The 17,973-nt window shown below is 42.7% G+C and overlaps 1 protein-coding gene across 2 annotated transcripts in view; it reads right to left on the bottom strand.

Annotated features, from left to right (window-relative positions):
- The window catches only part of LOC132891080 (anoctamin-1), a 213,908-nt gene that overhangs the window by 148,415 nt on the left and 47,520 nt on the right, over positions 1 to 17,973 (bottom strand). For both annotated transcript variants that reach the window (XM_060928564.1, XM_060928565.1), the window contains exon 2: positions 16,484 to 16,610. In XM_060928564.1, the coding sequence (XP_060784547.1) occupies positions 16,484 to 16,591 (108 nt within the window). In that variant the 5' untranslated portion in view covers positions 16,592 to 16,610. The remainder of the gene's footprint in view (positions 1 to 16,483; positions 16,611 to 17,973) is intronic.

Genomic DNA, 17,973 nt, shown 5'->3' with positions numbered 1-17,973 from the left:
TCTTCTGTGCGGATGACTCTGGCATTCCCAGACAGTATAAGGCGTGACCGACCTGTCAAACCAGACAGGAAGGCCACGCCTTCGGAAACATCAGCTGATAAAAGATGCGTCACCAATTAACATCCGGTGACACTCTGAGGAAGACGGAAGTTGTACGTCGAAACATGTCAGGTAAACAAACCCAAAAATTAGATGTCTGATAAAAAAGAAAAAAAAACTAACTATATATAATATAAGACATAATGAACGTAATCGAAAGATTAAGAATTAGTTACGGAGACGAAAGCATCAAGGAGTTTCGCCGCCTAGAGCGATTGACACGGAAACGGGCACGCTACAGGAATCACCTGAGATTCAATCTGCGCTGCCGGGATGAGGAAGTCGTACCGGCCAGCCTGAACATCAAGAACCCGATTCCAACCAGAAACGCGGAAAAGATGATCAGCAAAGTGCGGATGACTCTGGTAAAAGAACGGATACGGTGCACAACGGATAAACTAAATAATATCAACAGCGAACTACACAGAGAGACGGAAACTTTCAAACGCCGGTTTCCCCAAAACAAGGAAATGGAAATGGCAATACACGGACACTTGGCAGACATACACGAACAGGAATTCACAGAGACAAAAACCCGACAAATCCGAAAACTGGACAAACTCATCGCACAGAAAAAGAAGGCAGAACCGGAGCACGCACACATCAACGACAAATGGATTCATAACATATCAAGGTACAAACTCTCACAAGCAGAACGCAGTATACTAGCAAAAGGACTCAACTACGCTGTCACACGAACCATATACCACACGACGAATTCATTCTGGCAACTGAATTAGCATGTGAGAAAATACAGGATCACGGACAAAAAGCAGCACTAAGAAACGCAATAGCTGGTATATTGAAAACGGCCAAACCACCACCCAGTAACATCACAAAACAGGAAGCCAAAGCCATGAAAACATTAGCTAAAAATAAAGATATCACAATCCTCCCAGCAGATAAAGGCAGAACAACAGTTATTATGGACACTGATGAATATGAACGAAAAATGAATGAATTACTCAGCGACAACGCATTTGAAATATTAAAAAAAGACCCAACAGAAGACAAGAAAAAGAAACTTAAAGCACTACTAAAACCACTACTCGATGAAAATAAAATAGATAAGCAGGATTACAATCATTTAGTACCCACAGCCAATGTCATCCCCAGGATTTACGGTACACCAAAAATACACAAACCAGGAACACCATTACGCCCCATAGTAGATAGCATTGGTTCGGTCACATACAACTTATCAAAAGCACTCACCGAAATAATTAAACCATTACTAGGACTCACAGACCAACACTGCAAAAACTCAAAACATCTGGCAGAAGAACTAAAAAACATCAAAATGCAGCAAGATGAAGTTTTCATTTCACACGATGTCATATCTCTTTTCACCAGAACACCCACGGAAGCCACCATACAGATAGTACAAGACAAATTAAAAACAGACAGGACGCTCAAGAAACGCACAAACCTCACCGTACAAGACATCACTCAGCTCCTTCAATTCATCGCCACATCCACATACTTTCAGTTCAGGAATACAATCTACAGACAGAAGGAAGGTTTTGCCATGGGAGACCCACTATCAGCCATCATGTGCGGCTTTTTCATGGAAGATCTGGAGCAGAAAGCACTCACTACAATACCAGCGGAATACAGGCCAACACTCTGGAAACGGTATGTGGACGACATATTGGAAAAAGTAAAGAGGGGACACACTCAACAACTCACCGACCATCTTAACACCATAGACAATACCGACAATATAAGATTTACACATGAAGAAGAAACGGAGCAGTCAATAGCATTTTTGGATTTAAAAATACAACACACAGAAGATGGGGACATCAAAATAAAAGTACACAGAAAACCCACACACACCGACCAATATTTAAACTGGACTTCCGAACACCCCATAATGCACAAAATATCCGTAGTTAGAACATTACATGAACGCACAGCAATAATTACAGATCCACAGGACAAAGAACAGGAGGAACAACATATACAACACGCACTGAAGGCATGTCAATATCCACAATGGGCAATATCCAAAGGGGTGGAACAGGTTAAGAACAACAAAACACAGAAGAAAGAGAAAAAACAAACTAACAAACAAGAACACAGGGGAGTAGTGACATTACCATACATCAGGGGAATAACTGAACGCATTCAAAGAGTAATGAGGAAACACAACATTAACACATCTGTCAAACCACACACAACACTCCGTCAGATCCTGGTTCATCCCAAAGACAGAATACATCCGGACAACAGATGCAACACCATATATGAGAGTCCATGTAAATTATGCAATAAAACTTATATTGGGGAGACAGGAAGGAGTTTCAACACAAGAAAACATGAACATAAGAAAGAGTGCGAAAAGGAGACAGCTACAAGACAAACCCGAACAATAAAAGAAAAGGCACAACAGGAAAATTATAAGTCAGCTATAACAGATCACTGTAAAAGGGAAAATCACATTATGGACTGGGGGAATGCCAGAGTCATCCGCACAGAAGATAACAAACATCAGCGCTGGATCAGGGAGGCCATAGAGATCCGTAAGCGAAGCCCGAGGACCATCAACCGGGATGAGGGAGCGTACATGCTCTCCCATACCTGGAGTGCCATCTTGCAGGGGACGAACAGACAGTATAAGGCGTGACCGACCTGTCAAACCAAACAGGAAGGCCACGCCTTCGGAAACATCAGCTGATAAAAGATGCGTCACCAATTAACATCCGGTGACACTCTGAGGAAGACGGAAGTTGTACGTCGAAACATGTCAGGTAAACAAACCCAAAAATTAGATGTCTGATAAAAAAGAAAAAAAAAAAACTAACTATATAAAAATAAAAGGTTTCTGAAGAGTAATAGACTGATATTTTGCACGATTACACGAATAATTTGTTTGCCAGTCTAAAAAAAATTGACTTTTTCTTTTTTTGTATTTTGATTTGTCGTTTTTGTTTGATATTTCAAAAGTATTGTATGAACATTTTGGCACAAAATTGATTCCATAGGGACCCAGTATGCCTATGCCATTCTCTATTCCTGTGTTGATAAGAAATAGAAAACATAGAGCATATTTAACCCAGGGGGTAAACCAGTCTAGTCTCCTTCCTGTTTCAAAACAACATCAGAGTGCCCAAGCGGATATTACTTCTAGACTTTCTGTAAAGCTAGCTCTTCTGAACGTTAGATCACTTTCAAACAAGTAATTTTAATTAATGATCTTATCTGCAAACACAATCTTGATTTTTTGCTTCTAATTGAAACTTGGCTGGATCAAGCAAATAGTGCTACCACCCTTATTGAAGCAGCTCCCCCAAATTTTAATTTTATGAATGCTACCTGACAGGGGAAAGGTGGAGGGATCGCAAATATATTCAAAGCCTCTTTTCAATGTAAACAATCCTCACTTGGTGATTTTACATCCTTTGAACACTTATGTGCACTTGTTACATGCTCTCCTAACATATTGTTATTAACTATTTACAGGCCTCCGAGACATTCAGCCAAAGTTTTTCTGGAAGAGTTTGGTGAACTGCTGTCAGTCATTTGCTTAGAGTTTGACTGTCTTATTATATCTGGGGATTTTAACTTGCATGTAGATAATCCTGAAAACACTTATGCCAGACAACTACTTGCAATTATTGACAACTTCAACCTAGTACAACATGTACAGGGGCCGACCCACTCTCATGGTCATACCCTTGACCTCGTCATCACAAAGGGTCTAACTGTTTCTACTACTGTTGTTGACCTGGCCTTATCTGATCATTTCTGTGTTTTCTCTGATGTTTCTATGTCTCCTCACATTCAGAACAGCTCAACGACTATGGGTAGGAGAGTCATAAACGACAACACATGTTCTCTTTGAGCAAGCTCTCTCTCGGATCTCAACCAAGATGTCAGACTCTGTAGATGATTTACTGGAAATTTTTAATTTAAATATGACCCAAATTATGGATGACATTGCTCCATTCAAAATCAAAAGAGTCAATGACAAGCAGAAAGCACCATGGAAGCAGTACCCAGCTGTTAAATTGCTAAAGAGGGAATGTAGAAAGACTGAAAGAAAATGGCGTAAATCTAAACTTCACATCCATTATCAAATCCATAAAGGGATGCTTTATAAATATAATTATGAAATTCGTAAAGCAAGACAGTCTTTCTTCTCCAATATCAACAGGAATATGAACAATGCCCGTGTGCTATTTTCAACAGTAGAGAAGCTAACTAATCCCCCACCACAATTAGTACCTGAACTTCTATCAGTTAATAAATGCAATGAGTTTGCATCCTTCTTCAAAGGTAAAATTGATAAAATACGGCAGAATATTGCTCATATCTCAGTTGCAAATAATTGAAAAGCTGCAATCACCAGTGACACAGACAGATAACTTCAACACAATGTCAGAATTTTGTTTAATTGATTACGAGACTCTTGAAAAAACTGTACAAAATCTCAGTTCCTCAACATCTGAATTGGACATTCTGCCCACCAACTTTTTTAAGTCTGTTCTTCATCTTATAATTACAGATGTGCTTCAGATCATAAATACATCCCTAGAGACTGGCATTGTTCCTGTGTCCCTAAAAAAAGCCGTTGTAAAGCCCCTACTTAAAAAGAATAATCTGGATGCTTCAGTATTAAACAACTACAGGCCAATATCAAATCTACCATTCATCGGGAAAATCCTTGAAAAAATTGTCTTCAATCAATTAACTGCCTTCTTGATATCAAACAGCTGTTTTGATAACTTTCAGTCAGGATTTCGTGCCAATCATAGCACTGAAACAGCACTGATTAAAGTTATAAATGACATACGTCTTAATACTGATGCAGGCAAAACATCGGTCCTGGTGTTACTGGACCTCAGTGCAACTTTTGATACTGTTGATCACAACATACTGCTATATCGACTTGAACACTGGGTTGAGTTGACTGGTAAAGTTACTGATTGGTTAAAATCATACTTAAAAGATAGAAGCTTCTTTGTTACCATGGGAAATTGTACCTCAACATCAATGTCCTTGACCTGTGATGTCCCCCAGGGGTCGATTCTTGGACCATTACTATTCAACCTTTATATGCTCCCACTTGTCTACCAGTGTATCGACCAAATCAACAACTGGATGTCACAAAATTTTCTTCAGCTGAACACAGATAAAACAGAAGTAATTCTATTTGGGAAAAAAGATGAAAGACTCAGGATTACCACTATTCTTGACACAAAGGGGATTAAAACAAAAGATATGGTTAAAAATCTTGGTGTTTTCATTGACAGCGAGCTAAATTTTGACAGTCACATGAAAGCAATCACTAAAACGGCATTTTATCACCTAAAAAACATTTCCAAACTAAGAGGACTTGTGTCAAAATATGATCTGGAAAAACTTATACCGTACATGCCTTCATCTCTAGTAGGGTTGATTAATGCAATGGCCTTTTCACAGGCCTGCCAAAAAAGACCATCAAACGACTTCAGCTGGTTCAAAATGCAGCGGCGAAGGTTCTCACACGAACAAAAAGAACAGAGCACATTACTCCAATTCTAAGGTCCCTTCACTGGCTTCCAGTAAGCTACAGAATTGACTTTAAAGCATTGCTGCTGGTGTACAAATCTCTAAATGGTACAGGGCCCAATTACCTCTCTGATATGTTGCAGCGGCCTAACCCAATCAGATCTACCAGATCGAAACAGACAAATTTACTGGTAAAACCAGTTGTTAAAACAAAGTGTGGTGAAGCAGCTTTTAGCTACTATGCAGTACAGCTATGGAACCAACTGCCAGAGGACATTAAAAATGCTCCTGCTGTTGGCAGCTTCAAATCTAGACTAAAGACCAAGCTGTTCTCAGATGCTTTCTGCTAACTGATTAATATTGTCATCTTTACATGTTTTAAACTTTCTTAACTTTTACAGTCTCTGCATGTTTTAAACTTTACTTAACTTTTATTCTATTTTATTCTGCTGGTTTTTTAACTGAATTTTTACTTCATTTTATTATTTTATTTCTACTATTGTTTAATTCTTATTATTTTTCTTCCCCATTTATTTTATGTAATTTTATTTTCTATTGTTTACTGTTTTGCTTTTACTTCTGTAAAGCACATTGAACTGCCACTGTGTATGAAATGTGCTATATAAATAAACTTGCCTTGCCTTTGTTTAGCACAAATCATCATTTTTATTTTTCCTTTCTTAAGTTATGAACAAGCACAGCTTTTGCAATTCTACATCAAGTTTACACACGTGGGTCAGAAACGACCCGCATGCATTTACTCCAGCGTTTGGTGGGAACTGTGAATTGTGCTTGTGTCAGACATTTCACAGCTCAGCACAGCGCCCTTTGCCCATCTAATACATGTAAGTAATGTTTTTCAATTGTTCTAACATTACCTTAGAAAAAATGTATTATGTTTAGGTTACGGCGGCACGGTGGTGTAGTGATTAGTGCTGTCGCCTCACAGCAAGAAGGTCCGGGTTCGAGCCCCGTGGCCGGCGAGGGCCTTTCTGTGCAGAGTTTGCATGTTCTCCCCGTGTCCACGTGGGTTTCCTCCGGGTGCTCCGGTTTCCCCCACAGTGCAAAGACATGCAGGTTAGGTTAACTGGTGACTCTAAATTGACCGTGAGTGTGAATGGTTGTCTGTGTCTATGTGTCAGCCCTGTGATGACCTGGCGACTTGTCCAGGGTGTACCCCGCCTTTCACCCGTAGTCAGCTGGGATAGGATCTAGCTTGCCTGCGACCCTGTAGAACAGGATAAAGCAGCTACAGATAATGAGATGAGATGAGATGTTTAGGTTACCTTGAGTGTGAGTAGATTACTTGTCAGAAAGTCACAAGTAATTACTATTAGCTACCTAGCTGTTGACATATTCTACTTTAGTTAGCTAATTATATTGTAGTTGGCTTAGCTAACTACATAGTTAATAAATAAATAACTGGCCCCATTCACTGCTAAAGTAATTACTTGAAACAAATTATTATTATAGTATTAAGACATTTAATTTTAAATCACACTTGGATGACCCATGTGTAGTAATATAAAAAGTATTTTTGTTCATAAAGTAGGAAATAAAAAATTTAATTAATGATTTGTGGTAATTAAAAACAAGATATTTAAAGAATACTTGGAATATTCAATCATAAAATAAATTGATTTCAAAAGATAGAGCAAAGAAAAACTCAGTCAGCATGAAATAACCTGGAAAATGAATGCGGGTCATTTTTGACCCATGTTGTGCATTAGAAGGGGTGTGCATATGTTTTGCATCAAAGGGTTAACAGACCACAGTATGTGAGGCTCCGCGACTGTGTGTCTGATGTGGTAGTCTGCAGCACAGGGGCTCCACAGGGTACAGTGCTCTCTCCTTTCCTCTTTACACATCTGACTTCAGCTACAACGTGGACAGCTGCCACCTCCAGAAGTTCTCTGATGATACAGCCATCGTTGGACATGTGTCAGAGGGGGACGATCTGGAGTACAGAGAGGTCATAACCAACTTTGTCGCCTGGTGTGAACTGAACCACCTGCGCATCAACGCCAGCAAGACAAAGGAGGTGGTGATCGATTTCAGAAGGACGGTTTCCCAAATTGCACCAGTGAACATCCAGGGTTTGGACATTGAGATCGTGGAGGAGTACAAATACCTGGGTGTTCACCTCAACAACAAACTGGACTGGACTAACAACACAGATGTCCTGTACAAGAAGGGCCAAAGTCGTCTCCACCTCTTCAGAAGACGGAGGTCTTTTGGTGTGTGCAGGACACTGCTTAGGACTTTTTATGACACTGTGGTAGCATCAGCGATTTTCTACGCTGTGGTCTGCTGGGGCTGTGGAAGTTCAGAGAGGGACAGGAAGAAACTTAATAAACTGGTCAGAAGGGCTGGCTCAGTCTTGGACTGTCCTCTGGACTCCATTGAGGTGGTGGGTGAGAGGAGGATGATAGCCAAGCTGACCTCTATCATGGATAACCCCTCTCACCCCCTACATGAGGCTGTGGGGGCTTTAAGCAGCTCTTTTAGTAGTAGACTGCTACACCCATGCTGTAAGAAGGAGAGATACCGCAGGTCATTCATACCTGCTGCTGTCAGACTGTAGAACACCCACAACTTGTAACGTAGCACCAATAACCTGTTTGTCGTTATATTTGCACTACTTCACCACTACTACCTCTGCCATCTCTCATCGATGCAATTATTATGTGCAATAATATAGGCCTTAAACTATTTTTATGCATACATATTATTTATGTAGGCGGCACGGTGGTGTAGTGGTTAGCGCTGTCGCCTCACAGCAAGACGGTCCGGGTTCGAGCCCTGTGGCCAGCGAGGGCCTTTCTGTGCGGAGTTTGCATGTTCTCCCCGTGTCCGCGTGGGTTTCCTCCGGGTGCTCCGGTTTCCCCCACAGTCCAAAGACATGCAGGTTAGATTAACTGGTGACTCTAAATTGAGTGTAGGTGTGAATGTGAGTGTGAATGGTTGTCTGTGTCTATGTGTCAGCCCTGTGATGACCTGGCAACTTGTCTGGGGTGTGCCCCGCCTCTCGCCCGTGGTCAGCTGGGATGGGCTCCAGCTTGCCTGCGACCCTGTGGGACAGGATAAAGCGTCTAGAGATAATGAGATGAGATTATTTATGTATATATGTGTGTGTGTATATATACAGAGTCTACCTGTAATGTGCAATTTTTCCGAGCCTCTCAATAAGGCAATTTTTTTCTATACTTTTTCACGGTAGATAATGCAAATAGCCCTCTGTATTTAATCCTTCATTTGTCTAATTTTTATTTCAGTTTTATTTGTTATCTGTTTGACATTTTCTTGCTACTGTAACGTGAATTTCCCCGATGTGGGATGAATAAAGTGAATCTAATCTAATCTAATCTAATCTAATCTAATCTAATCTAATCTAATCTAATCTAATCTAATCTAATTCCAAACAGGCGGCTCACTTTAATCCCATGGCCCGACACTTGGGGCAGGATAAGACACTAGCCCAAATAATGACCCAGTTCTATTCGCCAGGGATTCGCGGGTGATGTCCGTCGGTGGTGTGCGGCGTGCCACGAATGCCAATTAGTAAATCCCATGGCCACTCCAAAAGCGCCTTTGCGCCCTCTCCCTTTAATTGAGGCCCCTTTCGAAAGAATTGGGATGGATCTCGTCGGGCCATTAGATCGGTCAGCACAGGGATATCGCTTTATTTTAGTTCTGGTGGACTATGCAACGCGATATCTGGAAGCAGTGCCTCTCCATGGCCCGACACTTGGGGCAGGATAAGACACTAGCCCGAATAATGACCCAGTTCTATTCGCCAGGGATTCGCGGGTGATGTCCGTCGGTGGTGTGCAGCGTGCCACGAATGCCAATTAGTAAATCCCACGGCCACTCCAAAAGCACCTTTGCGCCCTCTCCCTTTAATTGAGGCCCCTTTCGAAAGAATTGGGATGGATCTTGTCGGGCCATTAGATCGGTCAGCACAGGGATATCGCTTTATTTTAGTTCTGGTGGACTATGCAACGCGATATCTGGAAGCAGTGCCTCTCCGCAATATCTCAGCACAGAGTATAGCAGAAGCACTCTTCTGCTTTATCTCCTGGGTCGGGATTCCAAAAGCAATCCTGACAGACCAAGGCACTACATTCATGTCACGCACACTGTGCAAGCTGTATGGGTCACTGGGGATTAAGCCTATCCACACGAGCGTTTATTACCCACAAACGGATGGCTTAGTAGAACAGTTTAATTGAACCCTCAAAAATATAATTTGGAAGTTCATAAGCGAAGATGCACATAACTGGGATAAGTGGCTTGAGCCCCTGTTATTTGCAGTACGAGAGGTCCCGCAAGCCTCCACAGGGTTTTCACCATTTGAATTGTTATATGGGCGCAAGCCGCGTGGCATTTTGGATGTGCTATGTGAAAATTGGGAGGAGGGACCATCACCCAGTAATAATAAAATTCTCTATGTTCTCGACCTGCGCGCCAAACTCCACACGCTCACGCACTTAACCCAGGAGAATTTGCAGCAGGCGCAAGAACGTCAAGTCCAACTGTACGACATGGTCATGCGCCTTAGGGAGTTCACACCGGGAGACAAAGTACTCGTATTGTTGCCCACATTGAGCTCCAAATTGGTCACCAAGTGGCAAAGGCCCTTTGAGGTCACACGGCGAGTTGGGGATGTCGACTATGAGGTGAGGTGAATGGACCGGGGTGGGGAATTACAGATTTACCACTTCAATCTGTTAAAACATTGGAATGAGGAGGTCCCCATGGCATTGGTGTCGGTAATTCCGGAGAAGGTGGAGCTGGGGCCGGCGGTTCAAAAAAGATAATTGACATCGGCCACTGCTCCGGTTCCCTGTGGAGACCACCTCTCCCTGACCCAGCTCACGGAGGTAGCCCAGTTGCAGAAAGAATTTTCCGACGTGTTTTCACCCCTGCCCGGCTGCACCCACCTCATAGAACACCACATTGAGGCGCCCCCGGGGGTGGTAGTGCGCAGCCGCCCTTACCGCCTGCCCGAACACACAAAAAAGGTGGTCTGGGATGAACTTGAAGCCATGCTCGAAATGGGCATAATCGAGGAGTGCCACAGTGACTGAAGCAGCCCAGTGGTCCTGGTCCCCAAGACCGATGGGTCGATCCAGTTCTGTGTGGACTATAAGAAAGTCAATGCGGTGTCTAAATTTGATGCATACCCAATGCCTCGCATTGACGCGTTGCTTGATCGATCAGGCGCTGCTCATTTTTATTCGACACTGGATTTAACGAAGGGGTATTGGCAGATCCCCTTGACTCCTCTGTCCTGAAAGAAAACGGCTTTTTCCATATGGTTTGGCTTACACGATTCATCACACTTCCTTTTGGGCTGTTTGGGGTGCTTGCTACGTTCCAGCGACTTACGGACAGGGTCCTCCGCCCCCACTCCACCTACGCAGCCGCGTCTCTGGATGACATTATCATCTACAGTAATGACTGGCCACGGCACCTTGAACACCTTAGGGCCATCCTAAAGTCACTGAGGTGGGCGGGTCTCACAGCCAACCCAAAGAAATGTGCGATTGGAAGTACGGTATCTGGGTTTCCACTTGGGCCATGGGCAGGTGCGTCCCCAAATTAATAAGACAGCAGCGATTGTGGCCTGCCCGAGGCTCAAGACCAAAAAGGGGGTGAGACAGTTCCTGGGGCTGGCTGGCTACTATCGGAGGTTCATACCTAATTATTCGGACGTCACCAGCCTGCTGACGGATCTCACTAAAAGGGGAGCACCAGAACCGGTCCAGTGGACGGAGCAATGCCAACAGGCTTTCTCTAGGGTAAAGGCTGCACTGTGTGTGGGGGCCACTGTTACACTCCCCTGACTTTTCTCTCCCCTTTAATTTACAGACAGACGCGTCTGACAGAGGGCTGGAGGCCGTTCTGTCCCAGAAGGTGGAGGAGTGTCCCGTGCTGTACATTAGCCAAAAGCTGTCGATGCAAGAGGGCAGGTACAGCACGATCGAAAAAGAGTGCCTAGCCATCAAGTGGGCGGTCCTCGCCCTCCGGTATTACCTGCTGGGGTGCCCTTTCACCCTCTGTTTGGACCACACGCCCCTCCAGTGGCTCCACTGCATGAAGGATGCCAACGCGTGGATCACCCATTGGTATCTTGCACTCCAGCCATTTAAATTCGAGGTGGTCCACAGGCTGGGGGTGCAGATGGTGGTGGCGGGGGGGGGGGGGGGGGTCAGCTTCAGGCCGGACGGCTCCCCGGCCTGAGTCAGGCGGTGGGGATATGTGGCAGCGGGGGCATGGCCGAGTGTCGGTCTGTGAATGGAGGGCAGAGTCAGGGGTGAGTGGTCATGTCACTACACCTTGTTGTCAATTAACGTGTGTTTGTGTGTCTCCTTCCGATAAAAGGAGAGCGAGAAGGGGAGGTTGGCGCCGAGGGCTTGTTGACAGCCTGTATGTGTGTGTGCATGCATGAGAGAGTGAGAGTTTTTTTTGAGCCCTATGCTGAAAAGCTGTAAAATAAAAACCCCTCTTCAACGCAAACAGCCGCCTGCCGTGCTTCTGTGCTCCACCCACACCTGAATCTCGCTACAGTGTGTAATAACAGATCTGCATGTAGACATTGATGTAACCACAACTATAACATTCTTCTACAAGGGAAACCTGGAAACATCTGCATTTGATACAAGCAAGCTCCATAACATGATCATTTTTTAACCCTCCACATCCCCCCTCACCATCTGACTGCTGATGAATTTGCCGATTTATTTGATAAAAAGATTAACAAAAGCTGACAATTCCTCCCTCCTTCCCCTATTCTTAAACAACCCTTCCTGTTCTTCTGTCTCCTTAACACAGTTTTCATTTTTCTTTGTAGAGCAGGAATCTTGCAGATTATCTTGTCCAACAATCCCATCCTTTCCACAATGCTTCAAAACATCCTACAAGACCCCTGCCCTTTATCTCTTTCACCACAAACTCCATAACCTCTTATACTAACTGCCTTCAACACAGTAAGATCATCATGAAAAAACCCACTTTAGATAGATTAGACATCAGTAACTACCAGGACCACATATTTCTTTTCTTTCTAAAGTTCTTGAATGTACTGTGCAATCAATCAGTTGTCTCTCTATGTTACCCAGAACTTCCAAGATCCTACCTGTCATCAGTCCAGATCCTCCTAGATCTTTCAGCAGCATTCAACATGGTCAATCACAAGACTTTCCTATCCATCCACACGAGTCTTATAATTCATGTCACAGCATGGTGGTGTGCTTCTTACCTGGAGGGACTGTCATATCAGATGACAAAGAGTGGACCCACTGGTGTCCCACAAGACCCAGTGCCTCTTCACCCACTCTCGGTGAGGTCACATCCTCTGTACCTGCTCTCTCAGTGAGGTTATGGGTTTTCATACATGGCTTTTTATACCACTGAGGACACTCAACTCATGCTCTCCTTTCCTCCCTCACTCATGTTTCTGCTCGGATCTCATAATTTCTGGCAGACTCCTGATCATGAATGGCAGCTGAATCTGAGCAAGACTAAAATACTTTATCTCTGGAGATGGATCCCCATGTGAAGTTCTTGTGATCTCCCAGAAGTAGTCTCAGATCATACCATTTGTCACTGTGCACAACCTTGGAATAGTTCTGGACAACCAGTTATCCTTACAGCTTCATGGTACTAAACTGACTCAGTCATTCAGGTTTTTCCTTTACAATATCAGTTGGATCAAGAGGCCATTTTTATCCACAAAGGCCACTCAGGTGCTTGTTCTGTCCATTGTTATCTTAAGACTCGGCTCTTGCAGCTTGCTCCTGGCAGGTGTGTCCTTGCAAAACCACTTGACCCCTGCAATTGATCCAGACTGCAGCTATACAAATTCTCCTACTCACCCCATTGCTGTCCTTCTTCCACTGACTTCCTGTAGCTGCTGAATCAGATTTAAAACACTACTGTTCATCTTCAAAGCTTAAAATGAACCCATGCTCACCAACCTTAAAGCACCTATCACACCCCATTCTACACCACACTCCCTTACAGCCTCTAATACTGTTTGCACCTACCATCTCTCAAGGTACAAGGAAGACCTGCATCAAGACTCTTCTCTGTCCCACACTCAGGTGGTGAATGAATTTCACATGGCCAGAGAACAAGTGATACACTATCCATCTTCAAACCAACATAGAACACCCACCTGTTCACTAAACACTTCACCAAGCAATAGATTAAAAACTTTAAATTCTTATTGTACCAAACTGTCTCTAAGAGGGCTTGAGACTGACCGTGTTCTTAGGCTTCAGACTAAACTGTTTGCTACTTGTACTAATAATGTACACCAGAGATGATATACTCCTTAGTGTAAAGGGTGGTACATGGTTTCACATGTAACTGAAGGTCTCTGTAGAATTTATCTGTCATCATGAGTTAAAAACATAAGGTGAAATGCAGATTATGTGTCACTCATAAAGAAGTGAAAGTGGGTGTGTTTCACTGGAAAAAAAAAGACCATTAGACCTGCTGTGAAGGTTACATTTAAAAAAAATGCAATACCCACTGTACCCAGGAAACAGAATCCAGCTTGCTGCAAGACAAATAAATGAGTGACTTTAATAAACTGTTTCTATAAAACTCATCTCTGATTATGTAACTGCATGACACATCTGGGGATGAGATATATTTGGAGAAAAGGTTTAAAAACACAGTGAGAAAAAAAGAAAAAAGACATGGTCTTGTATATAGCGGGTTCTCCCAGTGGGAATGGAGTGTCACTCCATCCCTAACAGGAAGACAGAGCAAAGTTCACTTCTCCTAGGGAACATAAGGATGTGGTGAAATGGGACGCCCCCCCTCAAGACTCAGCTTTTAAACACTCTAAATGTTTACACAATATTCTATCATGATGTTCCGAAAACTGTCCTGAAGTTCAAATCTAAATTTATAAACTTCATTCTGTTTTTCTGTCTGCAGTTTTTATGATTTTTCTAACACTAATGTTTTTCACAATCTGACTAGGATCTCCTTATTGTCTTTATACTTATTTATTTAATTTTATCTATTTAACCTTTCTTGTCAAACTAACAAAACTTTAATTACATTTTTTGTTTGCATAAAATGTTTAAATATGTTAAGGTTAAATAAAAATAAATACACATGAATTACAATATTACAATAGAATTATAATCAATCACAATGGAGATCTCTCTTTTTTAGAATCCATTACAATGTTGCTAGTCCTGATGATGTCTCAGGCTGAGTGCTGAGGGCCTGAGCAGAGCAGTTGGTATGTGTTTTCATGGACATTTCCACACTGTCCCTAGCCATAGCAATGGTCCCCATCTACTTCAAACGAGTACACCATTGAGCCAGTGCCAAAACATGCTACTGACATGACCCTCAACTACTTCTGTCCCTTTACCAAAAGGTGCATTTCTACAACTTGAGGAGGCTGAGGAAAGATCATGAATCTACTCAGATACTAGTGAATTTCTGATGTTATACCATCAAGAGCATACTGATGAACTTCATCTCAGTGTGGTACAGCAGCTGCTCAATCTCTGCCCACTCACTTGCCTTTTGTTGCTATAATCATGGAAAATAAACAGCATCCATGCTCCAGCAACCTGCTGGTCTCTTGTGCCACTCCCCCCACCAAAAAAAAAAAAATATGTAGGGGAAATATGTTTTTTTCCTGTAGTTTCTGCTTTTGACAGCTGTTGACTTGCAAAGCCATCACACAACGTCACTTCCGGTTACTTACTGACCGGACACATTTCACCTGACCAAAGCAAATTTCACCCCCATACAACATGAATGAGAGCAAAGCAAAATTCGCTACAGTGGAAACATGCTTTTAGCACTCCACTCTAATCTCTCTCTCTCTCTCTCTCTCTCTCTCTCTCACACACACACACACACACCATTTCTCGCTCCCTCCTGGTGTTTAATACACACTGATGTAAAAACGTGCCGGGGGCATATTTGCAAGTCGCATCAGTGTGTCTAGTTATAAAATTTAACACCAGTGGTTTCTTTCTTTTTCAGGATATTCCAAGTTGTTGCACTGGCCGTGTCCAATGCTTGTGCAATGGCTCTGATTTTTTTTCTCTTTTCTCAGCTTCAAAATGACTTGCTTTTCACCCATAGACAGCTCTCTTGTCCTCATGTTGGTTTGTCCTTTTTAACAACAAATACAGACTTCACAGGTGAAACCCAGGACTCAGACCAAGAGTAGACATTCAGAGTTAATTTTTTTTTAACAATTAATCTAACACTTGGGCAACAAGTCACATGTTCCAATATTTTTGATAACAAACATGGGCATGTTAAAAAAAAAGGTGCCATGATCAAAGTTGTTGAACACATTTAGATGTAAATATCAGGAAATTAAATATGAAATCTGACTTGTCATCTCATATTCATTTTTTGATCTTGAACACAAATGTCTTCAGTGTATAGTAAAAACACTTGCCGTTCCAATACTTTTGGAGGAGGCTGTGTAGTTTACCATCTTGGACTAAGCTAATCCATGACTCTCAACTCATATCATTCCATTGCACTGTTTATCACTTAGCACATTGCTGCCAACCTACCTCAACCTAACCCTAACCCCAACCCTAAAGCCCCCTCTCACACTACACCAGCTTACTATTTGCACTTCTGGTTCAATACTAATTGCATTTTGATGGCTTTGTATTTAGTCTGCATGACAATTGAATCTAATCTAACCTAATTTAGTAGAATTGTAATATTTAAATGGAATTGTAAAATCAGAATAGATTTGTAATATTAGGTCAGAATTTGTAAAATTTGAATAGAATTGTAATATTATAGTAGAAGTGTAGAATTGTCTAATATGACAGGAGTAATATTAGCCTAAAAGTAAAGTAGAAATGTGACTCACAATGGCATCCTGCTGCACGTAGCCAATGTCCTCAATGCCTTTGATATTGATAATGTCAACATGTGTGTCTTTGCTGGGGACGGTGGAGTATTGCTCCGTCTTCATCATGACAGCCTGAGCACTTCACCTGCACATGAACAAACACAATACTTTTACATAACTTTTCAGTTACCCACCTTTGCAATTAAGAACTTTACAGATACCAAACTTTACATAACTTTACAGTGACACACTATTGTTACATACATTTATAGCTATTGTTACATTCTGTACTACGCACTTCCTGGTTCCCGAGTTGTTTGTGACGAGTCTTTTTTCCGCAAGTGTTGGCGTTAATTACTAATCTTTTAAAAAAATTTTCTACAAATAATTTTCCAGCATCCTCTTCATTTTTATTGTATGGTCGCTTTCCTTTTTGTACTTTCCACTTTCGCTTTCCTTTTTCCGTTTTTTCCCTCTCTCTTTTTTCGGAAGGACGCCGAGACTGGAAGCTTTTTTTTTCTCCTCCTCCTGTGTAAAGACCACAAGCGGAGGCCATCCACATCGGATCTGCTTTAACATCAACAGATCTTCGATTAAGGTACGTGAATCCTTTCATCATGGCACACCTTCAGCCTGTTCAGTGTGCTGAGTGCAGGATGTTTAGTCATTCTTCCTCTGTCGCTAGCGATAGCTTTATTTGTAATAAGTGCAGATTAGTTAGCTCTCTGATGGAGAAGAGTATAGTGCTAGAAACGCATGTCCAGGCTTTAGAGAAGGCCAGTGAGCATGAGAACAGTGTAGTTTGTACTAGGGGAAAGTCTGGATGCCCTAGTCAGGGGTGTCCAAACTGATCCATAAAGGGCCGTGTGGCTGCAGGTTTTCATTCCAGCCATGCAGCAGCACACCTGACTTGGCTCATTCAATCAACTGAACTGTCTTCACACAGTCAAATACTTGCAGCCACACCCACCCTTGATTAAAGGGTGGGTGTGTCAGTTGATTGAATAAGCCAAATCAGGTGTGCTGCTGCATGGCTGGAATGAAAACCTGCAGCCACATGGCCCTTTATGGATCAGTTTGGACACCCCTGCCCTAGGTGGAGTTAGTAATCCCCCAACTCTGGCATTAAAGCCCTTACAGCGGGGCGAATGGGTGACGACTCGGCGGCATAAGCGTAGAGCCAAAGCTACCGCTGAGGCTCGCCCACGGGAGCACCACTCCTCTCTGCGTCATGTGTTGAACAGGTTTGCTCTCCTTAGTGATGCACCCACTAAGAAACCTGAAAGAGCTCTGGTTATAGGGGACTCTATCATACGACACGTGAAATTAGCTCAGCCGTTAGGGGCACCAGCAGCTTTAGTCAGGTGTATACCGGGAGCCAGGGTGGCGGACAAAGCAGGTAATCTTAGGGTCCTAGGCAAGCACAGGTTCTCAAAGATAGTTATCCATGCAGGAGCTAATAATATATGCCTTCGTCAGTCTGAGGTTACTAAGAGTAACTTTGTAGA

Source organism: Neoarius graeffei, chromosome 8, assembly GCF_027579695.1.
Source record: "Neoarius graeffei isolate fNeoGra1 chromosome 8, fNeoGra1.pri, whole genome shotgun sequence".
NCBI classification, from domain to species: domain Eukaryota; kingdom Metazoa; phylum Chordata; class Actinopteri; order Siluriformes; family Ariidae; genus Neoarius; species Neoarius graeffei.
This window is presented reverse-complemented; position numbering and strand designations above follow the sequence as displayed.